This window comes from Anas platyrhynchos, chromosome 6, assembly GCF_047663525.1.
Source record: "Anas platyrhynchos isolate ZD024472 breed Pekin duck chromosome 6, IASCAAS_PekinDuck_T2T, whole genome shotgun sequence".
In the NCBI taxonomy this organism is placed as follows: Eukaryota; Metazoa; Chordata; class Aves; order Anseriformes; family Anatidae; genus Anas; species Anas platyrhynchos.
Window position 1 is genome coordinate 23,828,821 of NC_092592.1, and position 14,208 is coordinate 23,843,028.

The 14,208-nt window shown below is 40.6% G+C and overlaps 1 protein-coding gene across 8 annotated transcripts in view; it reads left to right on the plus strand.

Annotated features, from left to right (window-relative positions):
• LOC113843947 (kinesin-like protein KIF20B) overlaps window positions 1-9,180 on the plus strand; it is a 42,530-nt gene extending 33,350 nt beyond the window's left edge. For 7 of the 8 annotated variants that reach the window (XM_072039590.1, XM_072039596.1, XM_072039593.1 and 4 more), the window contains 3 exons: window positions 441-588; window positions 1,901-2,055; window positions 3,395-9,180. In XM_072039590.1, coding sequence (XP_071895691.1) covers window positions 441-588; window positions 1,901-2,055; window positions 3,395-3,472 — 381 coding nt within the window. In that variant the 3' untranslated portion in view covers window positions 3,473-9,180. The remainder of the gene's footprint in view (window positions 1-440; window positions 589-1,900; window positions 2,056-3,394) is intronic. The other variant, XR_011810033.1, reaches the window with a different exon arrangement.
• The last annotated feature ends 5,028 nt before the right edge of the window (window positions 9,181-14,208 follow it).

Sequence of the window (14,208 nt, forward strand, 5' to 3'; positions counted from 1 at the left end):
GGTGATGCTCTTGAAGTAAAACTAAAGTTCATTTAAATGCATGTCACTTAAATACACAACAATTACAAAAATGTCTTCAGGCTGCAGTACTATCCTGGGCAAGTTCAGAGGGTGGGTACTGTATTTTTTTTTCCTATCAGTTTCCTTATATTTTATTTATAATTAGAATGGTTTGTGTAAAGAAATGCTCTACAACCTGGAATTGATGTTTAAAGAAACTGTTTTCAGGTATTTCACTCGTGCCCTGAAATACTTAAAACATCGACAACTTTTTCTGGATATAGAATGAGATACTCCCACAGCGAGCAATATAGACCAAAGTGGTGTCAGTAGCAAAGCTCAAAATGTCAGCTTAAAAAAAAACCATTGAAATAAAATGGAATTAAATTTGAAAATAACTCAGACTTCAGCTTAAACACTGGTCTTGTATTTCTGCTCAGGTGTCTACTACACAGACGTCTAGAAAAGAATATTCTCTAAGAAAGCAAGAATCTACATCAAACAAAAGGTCAGCTAGAAAAAAGGATGGAACACTACAAAGGCTTGGAGGCTTTTTTCAGAGTTCTCCTACTATTATTCATTCTAAAGGTTTGTACAGAATAAATAAGACTTATTCTGTGTTTTCTGGGCATTGTGTAATGGCGTGTTTCTACTGTGGTCTGTTAATGTGCATGTTATTAAAGGACATGTCTGCCATGTTAAGTAGTTTATGAAATAATGGAAACTGAATTAGGGACTGCTATGTTGAATCCTGCAGAGTGGAAAAGGCTATCTTGATTGCAAGGACCATACAGTTCTAAAGTTTTGGTTAAGTGTAAAAGGTAATCTTGGTGGGATTAGAGGCCACTAAGAATTAGGAGGTGAACTAAATCCAAATTCAAAATCCTTTGTATTTCCATAAGTAATCCTTTTTTTTCCATCTCTACCTGTCCATGTTTTCTGTGTAATATGTAATAATGACTTTTGATGCATGTATTTGTGAGAAGATTAGTTCTACAGAATATGAAAGCTATATGATAATACAGAGTACATTAATTGCCATATTTTATTGATGATCTTCCTTATATTTAAACATAGTTTTGGGAAGATTAACTGCTAGGCATCTTCACTGAAGAACCTTTTCTGTTCTTTCCTACAGTAATGTACAATCTGAGGTTCTATGGCTTAAAAAGATTAGCAGAATGCATAAAAGATGATCAGTTTTAAGTCCCAAAAGACATTCTAATCTTGCTGGTTCAAACATTCGTTCAAACATTCTGTGTAGATAGTGAAAACTGAAGATCTCTGCACCAATTTGAAAAGTTGCTACAAAATAGATGTTATTTCTGTGTTCTAAAATAATCTAGTTGATGATAGTGGGATTGTTCAAAAACTTTGCAGGCTTATATCTATTCTATGGGGACAGCATATCAATAGAAACCAAATTCAGATTATTCAAAATTTCAACCTGGAGTTACTTAATTCAAGTAAATGGGTTTCAGTTTTTAACCTTCATTACCACATCTGGTATTTTCTTTCCCTATTTGCATAACTTAGTATTTCTGGAGTTTTCTTGTTTTCTTCTAGCTCATAATATGCAAGTACTCATCTCTTTAGAGATTTAGTACTAGTTTGAAACTATGTAAGTGTATAAACTTAGGCCTGCTGTCCAACTCCTGCTGAAGTTTAACTTTTAGTGACGTTTGAACCTGAATTTATTTTAATATCCCTTTTGAACGTATACTTTAAACTCTTGCATCCAAAAAGCTGTTTCATCTGTAGAAACCGTGGTGGTGAAATAAAATGTTTGAATGTTTCCACTTCATTCTGTTTATTTTTAACTACTTCTTTTTGTATTCGTTACCTTTTTGAGGCTCACTAAACCAGTAAGATACTGATTTATGACTTAAAATTCTCCTAGCAAAGAAGCTGATGGCAACAATAAGCTCTCCAAAGAGCTCTCCGAAGTCTTCAGAACCAGAAAGTCTCAAAGAAAATGAGATCAAGCCCAAACGAGCTAAGAGAAAGCTGTATTCAACTGACATTTCCTCCCCTCTAGATATCTCTGCTTCTTCAGTAAGTACTTACAGGTTACTCTAATGTAATATATTTCTATAATCTTTGCTCAAAATAAGCTATAAGGGGAACAGAACAAACTTGAAAGTCTGGTAAATTTGCATAAGGGGTTTGATAGTACTGAGCATTTCTTGATTATACCTAGCCATTCTTTTTGGTAATGTTTTCCTACTGTTTTATTTTATTTTCTATTATCACCTCTCTTCTGCGTTTGATTGTGACTTGATAGGTGATATAAACAATCTTGGAGATCTCTTTCTGTTTGGAGCCATAAGTAGCTTAGTTCTGGTAACGGGGAATGTGAATTATTCTGCTACAGTAGTTGAGTCATAATGTATGTGTTTCTTCCAGCAATTAACTGGCATAACATAACTTGTTATACTATACTACTTATGCTATGCTAGTTAACTATAGCATAAAGAAAGAATAGAAATACAGGCAATTTAGGGATCCATTAACTTGGAACAGCATGATCAAAGCACTAAAGAAAATTCTGCATGTACAATTAACTTTGCAGTGGAAGTGAGTGCTTAAGGTAACTTCAAATTCCATTTACGTCTAGCTGATCTTCAGGTTACTTTAAAAAGTTGTATACATCTGTGCTTTTCCAAAGTACACTTTAGACAGCCTGCTGGGTATGCTTGAGCTGTGTTCTCCTGTCTAAGCCAGTTTATGAAGGGTCTTAAGTGCTAAGGCTCGATGTACTGTTCCTGAAATGCGATTTCATGGCTCTCAGTAGCTATGGTGCTGGTAGTACTCCTGCTCTATTGGAACTACGTCTTTTAAATCTGTTTAAGCCTTTCTTCTATTCATGATGGTGAGCATTTGTCCATGCTGCGTTATCTCATTGAATTTTCTTCATTCAAATTGTATGAATGAAGGAGGCAGAAACCAAAATGTTGTTTGTTAGAAGATGAAGAAAATGGGACAGAACTACAGAGACAACAGAAACTGAGAAACATGAAATTGAAAGGAAAAATGAAAGACGGAATTCTGGGAAAGTGAGAAAGCCACAGAAGTTTAAGCTATAAATGTATTTTGAACACCTCATTTCACAAAATGAGTATTAGAGTTAAAAAGTTAAATTTGCCTTCAGATTTTCTTGGACATTTTTTAAGATAAATGGAATTTTGTATGGTCATAGCGTTTTTGTTGCTTCTAATCAAGCAGCTGTAAAATGGTCTCTGTCCTATAAACACCTGGTTAAAAGAGAAGATGTTTTCAGAATGAAATTTGCCTATTATGGGGAGAAAAACACGTAGTTGATTACATGAGTCTAGAAGTGTATGTCAGCCTTCTATAAAGAAAAGATGAGTAACTCTTGAAATGTCTTTTTCAGATTTTTATAGAACAAAATGAGAAGGAAAGTGATCATCTAATCATCAAGCGACGTCTCCGATCAAAACCAGCTAAATAATCTTGCAGAAGCATGATTGTACTTCCTAGTCAAGGCATGCTTTATTGTATTATTTTAGCTGATTGTATATAGGAGGTGATAGATACTTTGTCATGCTACTAAGCTTGTATATAGATATGTAGAATATTCCTGATGGTTTCACACTTTGACTTAATTAAAATTGAAATAAGCTCAAGAAAGCTTGTATCTTTTTTTTTTATAGGAACTGTTCCTTAGTTATCCGTTGTTCAGTGATAACTATGCCTGTGAAGAACGGCTTAAATTCTTGTTTTCAGGTGGCTCGTATACTTATCCTAAATTTGGGGTGGCAAGGTTAGGAGGAAGAGTACACATCATGACTTGTGCATCCTTAAATTCTTTATAATCCCTGAAGGAGTATTAATATCCATAAATGTAATCTGGTATTTCAAGTGACACAGTTTGGTGTAGACGTCTGAAAGCTTATTCTAACCATCCAGTCCTCAACTAGAACAGGTGCTTTTTGTACTAAGAGTTTAGTTCATAATCAAATCACTGTTCTTCTCCAGCTCTTCCGTTTTCTGCTGTCTGGTCCAGGTATCTGGACTAAATTCTTTCAGGACTATAGACGAGTATAGCAGTGAAGACTTACCTGAGGTAGATGCTACTGATTTTTAGACAAGTGTCATAGCTGGAACCATAGTAAATATGCAAGGTGAAGTCATGTAACGCTCTTACACAACGGGGCTGTACTTGCCACATTTATTCTTTGTCTTCCTCAATATTTCATCTGCGTTGTTCCATGTTTAGCAGATGTTTTCAGTCAGCTGTTCATCTTGACCCCTAACTTGTTTTTCCTGAATAATTTCAGTTAATTTTAGAACCCATCAGCATGTCCTTGTTTAGCTGGATTGTTCCTTCCATTGTGTGTAACCTTGTGCTTGCCTCTAGCAAGATTCATATTCCATCATGTTGCTTTGAATGACAGTTTGATTGCTTATCATTAAATCAGCAGAAGCTTATAGCTCTTGTTTTACAAAAAAAAAAAAAGGCAAGGTAAAATGCAGGATTGAAAGGATTCTACATCACTTGATTTTTGGATGTATGATTTCTTTATTGACTGAGATGTATGGGGAAGTAGTAGAAATACCTTCAGCCACTTGACATCTCTGAAATTGCTGATTGGTAATGTTTGTTCTTCTCCCTACCAAATTTGAAGTTTCATAGTTTCAAATCGTATTGAGGCGCACCTGGGGGACAAAGCAGTCATTGGTCCCAGCCAGCATGGGTTTGTGAAGGGTAGGTCCTGCCTAACTAACCTGATTTCCTTTTATGATAAGATCACCCGTATGGTGGACCAAGGGAAACCAGCTGATGTGATTTTTTTGGACTTCAGCAAGGCTTTTGACACGGTTTCCCATAGGATCCTACTGGACGAAATGTCCACCATACAGCTAAATAAAAACATCATACGATGGGTGAGCAATTGGCTAACGGGCAGTGTCCAAAGGGTTATGGTGAATGGCGCTGCGTCAGGCTGGCGGGCGGTCACTAGTGGGGTCCCTCAAGGCTCCTTTTTAGGGCCTGTACTTTTCAATATTTTTATAAACGATCTGGATGTAGGAATAGAAGGTATTTTGAGCAAGTTTGCCGATGACACCAAACTTGGAGGAGTTGTGGACTCAAATGAGGGTGGAAAGGCCTTGCAGAGGGATCTGGATAGGTTGGAGAGCTGGGCGATCGCTAACCGCATGAAGTTCAATAAGAGCAAGTACCGGGTCCTGCACCTGGGACGGGGAAACCCTGGCTGCACGTACAGACTGGGTGATGAGACGCTGGAGAGCAGCCTAGAAGAGAGGGATCTGGGGGTCGTGGTAGACAGCAAGTTGAATATGAGCCAGCAGTGTGCCCTGGCAGCCAGGAGGGCCAACCGTGTCCTGGGGTGCATCAAGCACGGCATCGCTAGTAGGTCGAGGGAGGTGATTGTCCCGCTCTACTCTGCGCTGGTGCGGCCTCACCTTGAGTACTGTGTGCAGTTCTGGGCACCACAGTATAAAAAGGACATGAAACTGTTGGAGAGTGTCCAGAGGAGGGCTACGAAGATGGTGAAAGGCCTGGAGGGGAAGACGTACGAGGAACGGCTGAGGGCACTGGGCCTGTTCAGCCTGGAGAAGAGGAGGCTGAGGGGAGACCTCATCGCAGTCTACAACTTCCTCGTAAGGGGGTGTCAAGAGGCAGGAGACCTTTTCTCCATTAACATCAGCGACAGGACCCGCGGGAACGGGATTAAGCTGAGGCAGGGGAAGTTTAGGCTTGACATCAGGAGGAAGTTCTTCACTGAGACAGTGGTTGCACACTGGAACAGGCTCCCCAGGGAAGTGGTCACTGCACCGAGCCTGACTGAATTTAAGAAGAGATTGGACTGTGCGCTTAGTCACATGGTCTGAACTTTTGGGTAGACCTGTGCGGTGTCAAGAGTTGGACTTGATGATCCTTAAGGGTCCCTTCCAACTCAGGATATTCTATGATTCTATGAAATCCTTAATGCTTTTAGCTTTTGTGGGTTTAAAAAAAAAAAAGCAAGTGAGAACTTTATTTCAATTAATTGCTGTGTTAATTGCAATTTAGTCATTTGTGCATCTAACTAGAATACAGATTCTATTAACTAAGTCAAGCTACTATGACCTACAGGAATTCTACTGTATTTCACCATCTGCATTGTCAACTTTTCTAAATTCTCATACTTAGTATTAGAAGCTCAACAGTGTTGCTGAGCTATCTGGAAACCATATTTTTTCCAGAAAGTAAGCTGTTCTTTCAGAAAGCCATTTGAATAGATGTTTTTAATACAATTGCTGAGTACTGTACATTAGAGTACCTGTACTTACACAATTTTGGTATTTGTCTATTTCACTTATTCCAGGGTATTTGGTTGCTAGGATAGCCTCTGTAATTGTAGAAACTGCACTGAATTAAATTCATAATTTAATTCAGGTGTGGTTATCATACTTCATAATTAAAAATTTCTAATATTTGCAGAGTTAACACATTTCCTTTGCTTTGGTCAAGGGATTGTGATTTTTGTGCTTACTTCCTACAACTCTTGAAGGTTGAGCCTATATGTTAGCCTAGAAAATGAATCATGCTCTGTGTACTCCATTGTCCATGTCAGGAATAAAAGTTCCCTCCTGAGTAGGAAGAATGTGACTGTCAAAATGTGATGTTAAAAACAAAACACTAGGAAAGCACTTGTTTGGTGATATAATATGTTCACTTTAAATTCTTTGGAAGTAACAGAAAATGCCTTTTCTTGGCCAGGCTTACAGTTAGCTTGATGTTGTCCTCCTTTCAGCTCCTTTTCTGGGGGACCAAGCACAAAGGTGTTTTAGAACATCACCTTCCTTTGTCTTCTGACTTTTGCTGATAAATGCTGTAGGTAGGTAAAAGCTGAGCATGAATATACCTCCTCATTTATTCTAAACTTTCTTATCAACTTCATTGTTTGGCTTGGCGTAAAGAGAAGACACCTGATATTTAAGTCTCGTGAACTTTCCATCTGCAGGAAGGCATAACCCAGTGGTGTTCTCTGATGTATGTACCGCTTGTGCATCACTGGCTGAAGAGGAGAATAAGACCTAACTACAAAACTGGGTCAAGCAGTTTAGGATATCAATACTGATATCCTAAGAGAACTAAAATCTCACAAAGGAAAGTCTCTTGGGGTAGCAACAGTAACTTCCCTTATTCTTTCCAAATTTGAGGAGACCTAGTTGCTGGAACTATCTGAAATAAGACCATGTAGCTTGGTATTGATTGTTTTCATATATTGAGAAATTCTGATACTTAAAATGAAGTTTCCTTTTCCCAGGAAAGAATGAACTTAGATGACTATAACTTCAGTAACAAACTTAGCCTCACTTTTTGTTGTTTCCCATACGAAGAAGGAAACTTATGTAGCATGAAACATTTCAATTTCTGATCTAACACCAGAGTTCTGCTAAGTGCTTTGTACAGGCATGCTATTGTCTCTCAATCTGGTTTTAAAATTGAAGGTAGTGAAATGCCATTCTTATTTGGATAGCAGCAAGCTGGAGCTGCTTTAAATCACCTGTCAGCATACAGCTCCTTTGAAAAATCACTTTCAAAGGTTGCAAAGGAGCTGTTACAGTATTCAGTCATTAAGTGCGTGTTACAAAATGTGTTCACACAGCAAGTGATGCTACACTGTGAAGTAATAGGTGATACTGGCTGGGAAAAAAAGAAAAAAAAAAAAACAACAAAAAAAACAACACACAAACCAACAGCAACAAAAATCCTTTTCATAAAGACTAAACTTCGAACAATTGATCAAGCAGTTTGTTTTAATAAGTGTTCCTAAACATGTCTGTCACTGAATAGTTCCTTTAAAGCATGTCATGCTATAAGGAATTCCCAGAAAAATAATGTGTTACAGTTGTATCAGGCTGTATAATTTTTCCAATGGATAAGTTACATCTTGAAAAGACTATTCCTTGTTTACCTCTGGCTAATTTGGGGGTGAACTGTTTTTTTTTTTTTTCTTCCTCTTCATGGCACCCTGATTATGGTCATAGCAAAGGCTTCTGGAATGCTAATACTACTGGAAGGCACTACTTCATACATTTCAGGCTTTCCTTTGGCAAAAGAAAACAGGGAGGAGCAGTGGCAATGTGATCAGACAGCTCACTAAAATGAGGGTAACTTTCTAGTATTTAGAGCATGGATTTATTTTCTGCTCGTTTCTGTGAGAAGCAGAGTATTTCGGGGGTGTTTCTTCAGTAACAGGATAGTTTTCTATAATATGCAAGTACTTGAATGTTCTTGCAACTTGACTAGTGCTGTGAAAGAACCAAAATCAAGAAAAAACGGGCCTGCTTGGGTGGGTGTGCACATCTGCAGGCCTGCTGAACTCGTGTCTTCCCTACAACAGCTCAGTCCCCAGAAGATGGCGCTGAGGCACCCTTCTTTGCCTCAGCTCTCCCAACTGAGATCTTCAGCTGGGAGGTGCAGGAAGGCAGAAAACGTGGGTGGGTTTTTTTTTGTGGGTGGGTTTTTTTTTGTTTGTTTTTTGTTAACTAATCCACTTCTCATCACACTTAGACAAGTGTTGTAGAAAGTGGTTAAGGAGGTATTGGAGAGGCATTGGGGAGGCAAGGACAATCCCCAGACATGGACTGTATATTGATTAAGGAGGTATTGGGGAGGCATTGGGGAGGCAAGGACAATCCCCAGACATGGACTGTATATCTCGAAACAAGACACTGGAACTCATGATAAGGAAGCGGCAGACGGACAGAGAAACAAATGTAAGGACTATAAATCTCAAAACTGGACATTGGAATTCATTATAAAGATACAACAAACGGAAGAATTGGCAACAACCAGCTCTCGCAATTAAGAAACGTGCCAATTCAGCAGATTCCTGACCAAAGGTGAAAAGTACACTGTGAGGAAGACTCGGGGTCTTCCTCCCAGAGACCCCTGCCCACGTCCCAAAGACCCCTGCCCACAATTGTTGGAAGGCCCTACGCAGGCGCAAGGTGCCAAAAGGCTAATTAGCATGAGAAGCGAGGGAAGGCGGGGATAGGTAATGCATATGTATAGGCGCTTGTAGAATATTGATAGATTGATCGTATAAATTCAAGACTGCTTTCCGCTCTGGGTATGCACGATAGGTGGAGAGATCCCCCGTGCATCCAGCGCTGCAATAAAGAATATACCACTTAAAGGAATTTTGGCTTCGATCTTTGAATCAAAAGTGTGGAACGAAATGTTGGTAAAATACAGTCTAGGTCTTCACTAAGAGACCTACTCAGTTGTTTTTCCCGACTGCAATGATTACTACACGTGCACACAAGCATTAAGCATACAGCCCTGTTACAAAGGATTTTCTTCAGGACATATTTTGTGTCATACGCTTAAAAGTCTGGACGGACTCAGAAGTCTGGGAGGCTGTAGTTTTCCTCACCTTTCCAGGCGAGGCCTGCTCCATGACATAGTGTTGTGGTTCCCCTTAAGGGCTACTGACTTGCATTGTTGGTAGTGGGAAATCCCTCAGCTTCTGAGCTTCTGTCATCTGTGGTTAGCATCTCTATTGCAGTGGTTTCAGTGTCCTACCTCTGTCACTGCTGGAGATGCATGTTCTTCTCCAGTTCTTCAGCCATAAACTATCTCTCATCTTCATGTACCCACCCTAAGAATTGTACTGCTAATGTTAGGTTTCAATACGTAGTTTACCAGTTTAGGTTTCTGTGCTGCTTCCTTTACATACTTTTCAATTAATTTAAGTAATCAAAATTCTTCTGAACTATCTAAAGTCAAAAGCTAGACTACCTTCTGAACATTCATATACTGGCACCTTGTGTGTGCAATGCTTTATTTTTTTTTTCAGTTTTCTTGTAGATAGTCAGAAAATTCAACTGTTTGAGCAGATGCACAGAGTAACCAAAGGCTCCATATTCTTTCATTTCACTGCAAGTACGTAATTCCTATCCAGCTGTAATTCATAGCCAGTGACTCTAATAAAGCTGAGCTTCATTCAGCACCTGATTTGCTGCTGGTTCAGTACCACATCCCATCTGTGGTCCATCTGGCTTCTACAAGAAACCCTCTATTTTTTTTTTCTATTGTACAGTTTCACGCAGCAGAATTTCATGGAAAGGGAGGAAGTTCAGAGTTGACCTAAATCTTCTGTGGAAGTCAATAGGAATAGGATTTCTTGCTGCAGTTAAAGCTGCACGCTCTTTAAAGCCTACCTTGGCTTGTAAAGCCAGATGTGCCAGCTCAAGAGGAGTTCATAGGTGAAATTGTTAAATGGATGTCTAGTGCTGTTCCTAGGTAAATGTGTTTGTAACAACGTTTAAGACTTCCTCCTCAAACTTGTCTCAGAGAAGTGCAGAATTATTTATGACAGCTGTATATTTACAGAAGTGGCATCAGTTTCACCATTAAATTCTATGGAGTCCCATGAAGTGAAACCATTTTACAAAGTCTGTCAGAAGCTGTCAGCAAGCACAATGTCTCACAGGCACGTAAATAAGGCCTTTAGCCTTGTTTCAGCTGTGTAGTCTTATGTATACGCATGCAAACATCAGAAACTGCAACAGAAGACTACCAGAACACCACTATCTAGGTAAGTCCATCAGTCCCCTAGTAATATTGAGTCTTACCTAGTTCTCTAGTCAAACACTGCTATGTTTTGTCTTCCCTGTTGTTTTTGTCAATTTTAACAACAGAAAATGTTATTTATCGTAAACTGATTATATCTATAGGTCATTTTAGTGAAAACTTAAAACTGTGGTTTCAGGATTGAGATAAAGCATTGGTTCGTATGTACTGATGCCTACTGTAACCTGTTTATCTCTTGCTGCAGGCTAACTTTTCAGAGGAGTTTACGCACTAATCCTTCATCTTATTTACAAGCGAAATTCACACTGAAAAATTCATTAGGCAGAAATAGAGTTTCTCCAAGGTTTAAGAGAAAACATAGGATATCAGTTTCTCTAAGGAAGAGTTTGTTTCTGAAATTGCTCATTTTAATACTTAGAGATTCACAGTAAGCTGAATTTTTATTTTTCTCCAGAGATGTTGACCCAAAACAAAAACTATTCCTCTAGAGGGATTTAAAACATGTTTCAAGTAAGTGCTATAAACTTGTTCTATTTTTGAGTGAATAAGGACTCTCCTGAGAAACAAACTTGGGGTTATTTTACAACCTAAAAATACCAAATTGTACAACAGAATGTCTCATGATCAAATTGCAAAATGAAACACTATGACTTGAATTGATTAGTGACTGATCAGTTACAACTTGCAAATTATTTGCAAATATTTCTGTTCCAGAAGACTGCAAGTTATTGACAGTGTGACATTGGAGGCAAAGGCTTTGGAGGGGTGAGAGTAAACTACTTGTTCCAGGAGATGTTAACATCAGTATTGGACACTTCAAGACACATTTAATTACACAACAGAAGCACTATTTTTAAAATAGCATTTTTACTATGAGAACAGCCTAATTACTGGCTTCTGCTGTACAAAAAAAAAAAAAAAAAAAAAAAAAAAAAAAGTAGTTGTCCATTTACTACACTCCTATGCGGTTTGCTGCTACATAACTGACTTTTTACAAAATGTCACATAGTGTGTTTGGTGAGTCTCAGACTCATTTTTGTGTGTTTTCATAATGCACAACAGCTGGGGAAAACAAGTTGCTTAATTTTTTTTTTTAGAAATTAAGCATTTAACATAGCAGTTCGATCAGTTTCAAGCATTTGACACTTAACCATTTTAACTTAAATTATCTCTCAAAGCTGTTGACAACATTTGAAGACTATGTTATTACTAGGTTCCGAGCTTAGGCTTTGCGAGGTGATTAGGGCAAGAGAGGCATATTTTTTTTTTTCAGTGCTGCTCTTTTGCTACTAGATGTTTGTTAACTAGATAGTGGTGGCTCTTTTCTAGCTGCAGCCCTCTGAGCTGTGACAGTGCTGTCACCCAAAGGCTGGCCATGGGCGCTACTCAACAGTCAGCAAAGGAGCAGAACCACAGAATTGTCTAGGTTGGAAGAGACCTCAAGATCATAGAGTCCAACTTCTGACATAACACTAACAAGTCCTCCACTAAACCATATTGCTAAGCTCAACATCTAAACGTCTTTTAAAGACCTCCAGGGATGGTGACTCCACCACTATCCTGGGCAGCCCATTCCAATGCCTCACAACCTTCTCAGTAAAGGTCTTCCTAATATCCAACCTAAAACACCCCTGGTGCAACTTAAGCCCATTCCCCCTCATCCTGTCACCAGGCATGTGGGAGAATAGACCAACCCCCACCTCGCTACAGCCTCCTTAAAAATGTACTTATAAAGAGCGATAAGGTCGCCCCCGAGCCTCCTTTTCTCCGGGCTGAACAAACCCAGCTCCCTCAGCTGCTCCTTGCAGGACTTGTTCTCCAGACCCCTCACCAGCTTCGTCGCCCTTCTCTGGACCCGCTTGAGCACCTCGATGTCCTTCTTGTAGCGAGGGGCCCAAAACTGAACACAGTACTCCAGGTGCGGCCTCACCAGAGCCGAGTACAGGGGGACAATCACCTCCCTAGCCCTGCTGGCCACACTGCTTCTTATGCAAGCCAGGATGCCATTGGCCTTCTTGGCCACCTGAGCACACTGCTGGTTCATATTCAGCCGACTATCCACCAATACTCCCAGGTTCTTCTCCGCCTGGCAGCTTTCCAACCACTCATCTCCCAGCCTGTAGCTCTGCTTGGGGTTATTGCGCCCCAGGTGGAGGACCCGGCACTTGGCCTTGTTGAACTTCATGCAGTTGACCTCAGCCCATCAGTCCAGCCTATCCAGATCCTCCTGCAGAGCCTTCCTACCCTCGAGCAGATCAACACACGCACCTAACTTGGTGTCATCTGTGAACTTACTGAGGGTGCACTCAATGCCCTCATCCAGATCATTGATGAAGATGTTAAAGAGGACCGGCCCCAGTACCGAGCCCTGGGGGACACCACTAGTGACTGGCCTCCAACTGGATTTGACTCCATTCACCACGACTCTTTGGGCCCAGCTATCCAGCCAGTTTTTAACCCAACGAAGCGTACGCCAGTCCAAGCCAAGAGCAGCCAGTTTCTTGAGGAGAATGCTGTGGGAAACGGTGTCAAAAGCCTTGCTGAAGTCAAGGTAGACCACATCCACAGCCTTTCCCTCATCCACCAAGCACATCACTTTGTCATAGAAGGAGATCAGGTTCATCAAGCAGGACCTGCCTTTCATAAACACATGCTGACTGGGCCTGATCACCTGCTTGCCCTGTAAGTGCCACATGATGACACTCAAGATAATCTGCTCCATGAGCTTCCCTGGCACTGAGGTCAAACTGACAGGCCTATAGTTCCCCAGGTCTGTCCTCCAGCCCTTCTTGTAGATGGAGGTCACGTTTGCTAGCTGCCAGTCGACTGGGACCTTCCCAGACAGCCAGGACTGCTGATAAATGATGGTAAGTGGCTTGGCCAGCTCCTCCGCCAGTTCTCTCAGTATCCTTGGGTGGATCGCATCTGGCCCCATGGACTTGCATACATCCAAGTGCCGTAGCAGGTTGCCAACCATTTCCTCATGGATAGTGAGGGCCACATTCTGCTCCCCATCCCCTTCCACCAGTTCAGGGTACTGGGAGAGCAACTGGTTTTGCCGCTAAAGACTGAGGCAAAGAAGCCATTAAGCACCTCCACCTTTTCCTCATCTTTTGTAACTAAGTTCCCCCATGCATCCAGTAAAGGCTGGAGATTCTCCTTAGTCCTCCATTTTGCACTGATGTATTTGTAAAAACATTTTTTGTTGTCTTTGATGGCAGTAGCCAGATTGAGCTCCAGATGAGCTTTGGCCTTTCTACTTTTGTCCCTGCACTGCCTCGCAACATCCTTATAGTCCTCCTGAGTGGCCCACCCTCTTTTCCAAAGATTGTAAACTCTCTTTTTCCTCCTAAGCTCAAGCCACAATTCTCTGTTCAGCCAGGCCGGTCTTCTTCCCCTCCGGCTCGTCTTTGGGCACGTGGGGACAGATTTCCTTCTTGAAGAGCTCCCAGCCTTCCTGGACTCCTCTGCCCTTCAGAACTGCCTCCCAAGGGACTCTGCCAACCAGTGTCCTGAACAGTTCAAAGTCAGCCCTCCGGAAGTCCAATACAGCAGTTTTACTGGTCCCCATCCTGGCTTCTCCAAGAATGGAGAACTCTACCATTTCATGGTCACTCTGCCCAAGACAGTTT